This window comes from Egretta garzetta, unplaced genomic scaffold (genome assembly GCF_000687185.1).
Source record: "Egretta garzetta isolate BGI_Z169 unplaced genomic scaffold, ASM68718v1 scaffold7, whole genome shotgun sequence".
In the NCBI taxonomy this organism is placed as follows: domain Eukaryota; kingdom Metazoa; phylum Chordata; class Aves; order Pelecaniformes; family Ardeidae; genus Egretta; species Egretta garzetta.
Genome location: NW_009260350.1, coordinates 3,106,299 through 3,111,449, shown reverse-complemented (window position 1 = coordinate 3,111,449; position 5,151 = coordinate 3,106,299). Strand labels below are relative to the sequence as shown.

The 5,151-nt window shown below is 62.6% G+C and overlaps 1 protein-coding gene across 4 annotated transcripts; it reads left to right on the top strand.

Moving 5' to 3' along the window:
* The first annotated feature begins 13 nt into the window (after positions 1 to 13).
* Positions 14 to 4,593, top strand: WSB2 (WD repeat and SOCS box containing 2). Of its 4 annotated transcripts, none has more exons than XM_009642905.2 (8): positions 14 to 257; positions 369 to 604; positions 796 to 927; positions 1,281 to 1,381; positions 1,637 to 1,809; positions 2,157 to 2,270; positions 2,762 to 2,869; positions 3,089 to 4,593. In XM_009642905.2, exons 1-8 carry the CDS (start codon positions 19 to 21, stop codon positions 3,249 to 3,251), a joined length of 1,266 nt encoding a protein of 421 aa, XP_009641200.1. In that variant the 5' UTR covers positions 14 to 18; the 3' UTR covers positions 3,252 to 4,593. The 4 variants fall into 4 exon arrangements, with proteins under 4 accessions (XP_009641200.1, XP_035754289.1, XP_035754290.1 ...); XM_035898396.1 differs by lacking the exon at positions 3,089 to 4,593 and adding an exon at positions 2,571 to 2,681 and having other exon boundaries at positions 2,762 to 2,851; XM_035898397.1 differs by lacking the exon at positions 3,089 to 4,593 and having other exon boundaries at positions 2,706 to 2,854.
* The last annotated feature ends 558 nt before the right edge of the window (positions 4,594 to 5,151 follow it).

Below are 5,151 nucleotides of genomic sequence, written 5' to 3'. Positions count from 1 at the left end.
CGGGACCCCCCTGTCCCCATGGGGAGGGCGGGAGGCGCGGGGCGAGACCCAGGCCGGGGGGTAACGTGGCCGTCCCACCGCCCAGAGGAGCCGGTCCTGCTGGGGGAGCTGAAGCCGGGCCGTCCCCAGCGCTACGACTGGAAATCCAGCTGCGAGACCTGGAGCGTGGCCTTCTCGCCCGATGGCGCCTGGTTCGCCTGGTCGCAGGGACACTGCGTGGTCAAGCTGATCCCCTGGCCCCTGGAGGAGGCCGAGCTGTGAGCGTGGGGGGTGGCTGGATGGCGAGGGGCTGCACGACGCCAGGGTGGGGGATCTGGGGGGATCCAGCCCACCCCGGGGGTAACCGTGCATCCCCTCCTTCCTCCCAGCGGCTGCAAAACCTCGGAGCGCAAGAGCCGCGGCAGCAAAGCGGAGGCGAGGAGCCGAGGGGTGGCCAAGGAGAAGACGCTGGAGTGTGGCCAGATCGTGTGGGGCTTGGCCTTCAGCGCCTGGCCAGCAGCAGAGGCAGGGGAGACGGACCCCACCTGTGCCGTGGGTCTTCCCTGCCTGATCCTGGCCACCGGGCTCAACAACGGGCAGATCAAGGTCTGGGAGGTGCAGACAGGTGAGCGGGAGCAGTCATGGCTTCAGGCTGTTGTCTCTCCCCATTGTTCCCCCTCGGAAGGAGATGCCGTCTCCGTCATTCCCCGAATACTTCCCCAGGGTGAGCGGGAGCCCCTGCCTGGCCCCTCCGCGTGAGGGGCACTGCCTCGTTCCCCGTGGAGGGATGGCGCTGAGCATGGCTCCTCTCCACAGGACACCTCCTCTTCAGCCTCTTGGGGCACCAGGATGTCGTCAGAGACCTGAGCTTTGCTCCCAACGGAAGCCTCATCCTTGTGTCAGCCTCGCGAGACAAGACCTTGCGTGTCTGGGACCTGAGCAGAGATGGTAGGAGGGTGCAGGGATGCCCCTGGTGCTAGGTCACCCCCGGCTGAGGCAGGGCACTGCTGTGGGAAATGGGAGAAACCCACCTCAGTAGGGCAGATGGTGGGAGAGGATCTTTGGGGACAGTACTCAAGGCAGGAGGGGAGAGTCCTGTCACACGGAGCAGAGCTGCCCTCTTCCAGGTGGGGCCTAGGAGGTGCAGGAGGGGGTTGCAAGTAAACAGAGCTTGGGATCTGCCCAGGGGAACCGCCCAGCCCCCCATGCATCCCCTCTGGGGAAAGGGAGGGGACAGCAGGGGCAGCCCGGCGCTGCCTCTTGTGCTCCCCTCTCATGACTTGCCTCTCTGCTGTCCCCAGGGCGGCAGGTCCAGGTGCTGTCGGGCCACGTGCAGTGGGTGTACTGCTGCTCCATCTCCCCAGACTGCAGCATGCTCTGCTCCGCTGCTGGAGAGAAGTCGGTGAGTCCTGCAGGGTGGGAGCTATCCTGCGTCATGCTGAATCCAGCTCTCCCCTCGGCCCTCCGTGTCCCCCACCATGTGAGAAGCCCTGCTGTGGGCCAGGCCAGAGCCACCCTCGCTCCTCAGCTGTTCTGGTTCTGTGTGGAGGAGCTGGGACCAGAGCCCATGTGCCTTAAACCCCAAGGGGGGAGATGCTTCTCCTCTGTTCCCACCCCAGGGATGCTCCCAGCCTCAGCCCCTGCCCGTGTCCCGCAGGCACTGCTGTGGAGCATGCGGTCCTACACCCTCATCCGGAGGCTGGAGGGGCACCAGAGCAGCGTGGTGTCGTGCGACTTCTCGCCAGATTCGGCGCTCCTTGTCACCGCTTCCTACGACGCCTGCGTCATCATGTGGGACCCCTACACCGGGGAGCAGTTGAGGACGCTACGGTATGAGAGCTGGGGGGCCAGTGAGGGACTGGAAGGGGGACAGAGCAATGCCGTGGGGGTTTGTTGGGGCTGAGCGTGGCCTTCCCTTCTAGCTGGGCACAGCCAGCACCTCTCCCCCATCTCCAGTGGCTGAAGGGGGGCTCTGACTTGCCAGATTTGGCCCCTCTGCCAGCCCCAGCAGCTGAAGGGGGGCCCTGACTTGCCAGGTTTGGCCCCTCTGCCAGCCCCACCAGCTGAAGGGGCGCTCTGACTGGCCGGGTTTGGCCCCTCTGCCAGCCCTGGAGCACTGGGGGAAGGGGCTCATGGCAGCCTGGGGTTGACGCTGGGCTTGTTCTCCCCACCCGCAGCCATGTCCCCTTGCACTCGGCGGTGGACTACAGCAGCGAAGTCCACACGAGCTCCCTGCGCTCTGTCTGCTTCTCTCCTGAGGGCCTCTACCTGGCCACGGTGGCAGACGACAGGTGAGTGAACCCCCTTGGGGACCTCCAGCGGGAAGAGGGTCCCAGGAGGACACCACCAAAACAAACCGGGAGCTCAGGACGTGCCAGTGGGGAGCAGACCTTGCATGCTGGGTCCCCACGTAACGCCCGGCGTAAGGGGAAAGGGCAGGCTGCCTGGGACACCGCGGCTTGGCTGTGGCAAGGGGTAGCAAGGTTAGGGCCCTGTTGCCCCTCTGAGCGATGAGTCGGGGCCTGTGTCCTGCGCGCTGCGCCGCCCTCGCTGTGCCCCTCAGCACGGTCACTGGCTCTGTCTGCATCCAGCTCAGCTCTACAGGGGACAGTGCCTCCCGCCTTGCTGCCGTGTTGTGACACTCCTGGGATGCTCTAAGCCCATGGGAAGAAAATCCTACTCCAGAGTTTGCATGCATTCAGGTGAACCCAGAGGCTTTATTTTAGCTGCAGGCACTGCGTGGATGGGGGCCTGGCATCGTGTCCCCTCCCTTTCTCCTTAGGCTCCTGAGGATCTGGGCGTTGGAACTGCGGTCTCCGATTGCCTTTGCTCCCATGACCAACGGCCTGTGCTGCATGTACTTCCCACACGGTGGTTTCATTGCCACAGGGTGCGTACGTGGGAGAAGAGAGTGGAGAAACACGTGGCTGCACCCTCCTCCTGCAGCTCTGGGTTTTACTCAGCAAATTTTGGGTTTCCCTGGGGGTGCAGACTGGTTTCCTGGGCTGGGGAATGCGTGGTTGCTGCAAACTAGGGATATTTGGGGGTAATTTGAGTTTTCTTGTGTCACTCTGCCCTGCGCTCACAGCTTGTTTGGGTCCCATTGCAGGACCAGAGATGGCCACGTCCAATTCTGGACTGCTCCAAGGGTCCTCTCATCGCTAAAGCACTTGTGTCGCAAAGCTCTGCGCACCTTCCTGACGACATATCAGGTCCTTGCGCTCCCCATTCCCAGGAAGCTGAAGGAATTCCTCACTTACCGGACATTTTAAGGCAGGACGGAAAGCAGAGGCACAGAGCCAGGAGCCCTCTGCCCAGCGGTGGGGCCCGGCCTGGCTCAGAGGAGGCACCGCCGCAGCGACTTCTCGCTGATTCGTGAGCCGTGGGGCAGGAGGATTGCTACCCCCCCTTGTTTTGGGGCTGTGTCTGTGAATGTGGAGGGATTTTTTTGGTATAATAATACTAGAACCCAGCAAAAATGCATGCAGAGGGCAAGGGGTACAAGCTGCAGTGGCCCCGCAGGGGACACGGGTGTCCCTGTCCCCTTGCTGTCTGCAAGTTTTGGGTCAAGGTGCTTTTGCTTCCAAGTGCAATGTTGTGGGTTGAAGGTTAGCAGCCGCAGTCTGAGCAGAGCTTTTTGTCAGTCGTACAAACACGGGGCTACAACCCTTCCTGACAAAGCCAACCCTCGCTGGGCCTGGCTCGTACTGGAGCTTAGATCCTGGAGGAGTGTGGGCTCTGCCCCTCTCCTGGTCTGGGCATGAGCTGGACAAAGCCAAGCAGATCTCTGGCGGACTAGACAACAGCAGTGACAGAATAAAAAATTATTCCTCGTGTCTTTCCTCTTGGCTTGTAGAGGTGACCTGGGGATACGAGGCAGGGCAGGCTGCAGCGGGCTGGCCCCAGGGCCTCCAGCCCTTCGGCTGCGGCTGTCGGGGTGGCAGCGAGCACTCGCTGGGTTCTGAAGTGCAGCAGACCAGTAAGTTGTTCGGTGGTGGGTGCTGGGGAGGATCAGTCCACCATGGTGGGACACAGGGCTTCACACAGCTCCGTTGCTTACTCTCCCTGCTGGAGCTCGGCACTCTGGCAGCCCAGTGTCTGGACACAGAGAGTGAAGCAGTCTTGTCTGTCTCTCTCCAGCTTAGCCGGTGTCTGGGGTGACAGCACGTGGTTGAGGCCCTGCGTGCTAGAGGGCTCGGTCAGTGCACGAGCCTGAGGCTGAGACCCCAGCTGATGAAAAAGACAGGGAATGTCTCCCCGGAAGTGCTCCCCAGGATGTTTTCCCTTGTGAGCAGCTGAACCCAGAAAGCTGTCGTTTCCCTAATGGGTAGAGGCATCACCCCCAACTGTGTCCCCTCTCGTAAGAGGGGCACGGCCCTGCAGGGAACCGCGCTTGCTCTGCATGGCTGCCCTGCTCAGCTGCATGAGCCACAGTTGTACTCCTCAGCGCATGAGCACCCGGGGCAGCTCTGCCTGGCAAGGGAGGTTTTGCAGGCAGGTGACAGCAGCGGGACATCAGCCCGCATCGGTGTGATGCCTTTGCAATCGGACAGGGGCAGGGGGTGAGGCTCGACCAGCTCCCTTCGGCCCTTGCTGTACAGGAGGGAAGAAAAAGTGTGACCTGGTGGGCTTTAGAGGCATCTGTATTTCCTGGTGACGCTTGGAAACAACGCTGTCCGACTCTCACGCCCTGGCTGCGGGATCAGGGCTTGCAACAAGGAAAGGGAAAGCCACAGGGCGCAGCTCTGGGCGCGGGGCCGGCAATCCCTTCCAGCTCCTGCGAGATCCGGCTTTGCAAGCAAGGATCCACCCAGCAGGACTCAGGCTTCGGCCACGATCAGGTCCCTGGTGACTTGGAAAGCCGCAATGAGGGAGCTCAGCTGAATCTTTTCACTGGTCCCAGCAGCCAGCCGGTACCTGGAGCAGGGGGCAAGGCCAGGTTCGGGTGCTTACACCAGTGTCCGCGTCCTGACAAAGCGGCAGCCCTGGCCAGGACGGACCAAGCGAAGCGCAGCACTGGCGGGTTTATGCGGCAGGTGCGGATGCATAGGGGCTGTGGGCATCTGCTAGCGGTGCCCACCGGCTGCCAGGACTTGGCACAGCACGGTAGCTGTGACCCCTGTGGGGCAGGGGTGCTGGCAAAACCCCCCGTTGGGGGGGTTTGGGGCCAGG

Excerpts from the sequence above, each read along its gene's own strand:
- WSB2 (XM_009642905.2), top strand. The coding sequence starts at position 19 with ATGGGGAGGGCGGGAGGCGCGGGGCGAGACCCAGGCCGGGGGGTAACG. Across the intron at positions 605-795 it reads GGTCTGGGAGGTGCAGACAG|GACACCTCCTCTTCAGCCTC; the intron begins GTGAGCGGGAGC and ends TCCTCTCCACAG. Across the intron at positions 1,810-2,156 it reads GAGCAGTTGAGGACGCTACG|CCATGTCCCCTTGCACTCGG; the intron begins GTATGAGAGCTG and ends CCCCACCCGCAG.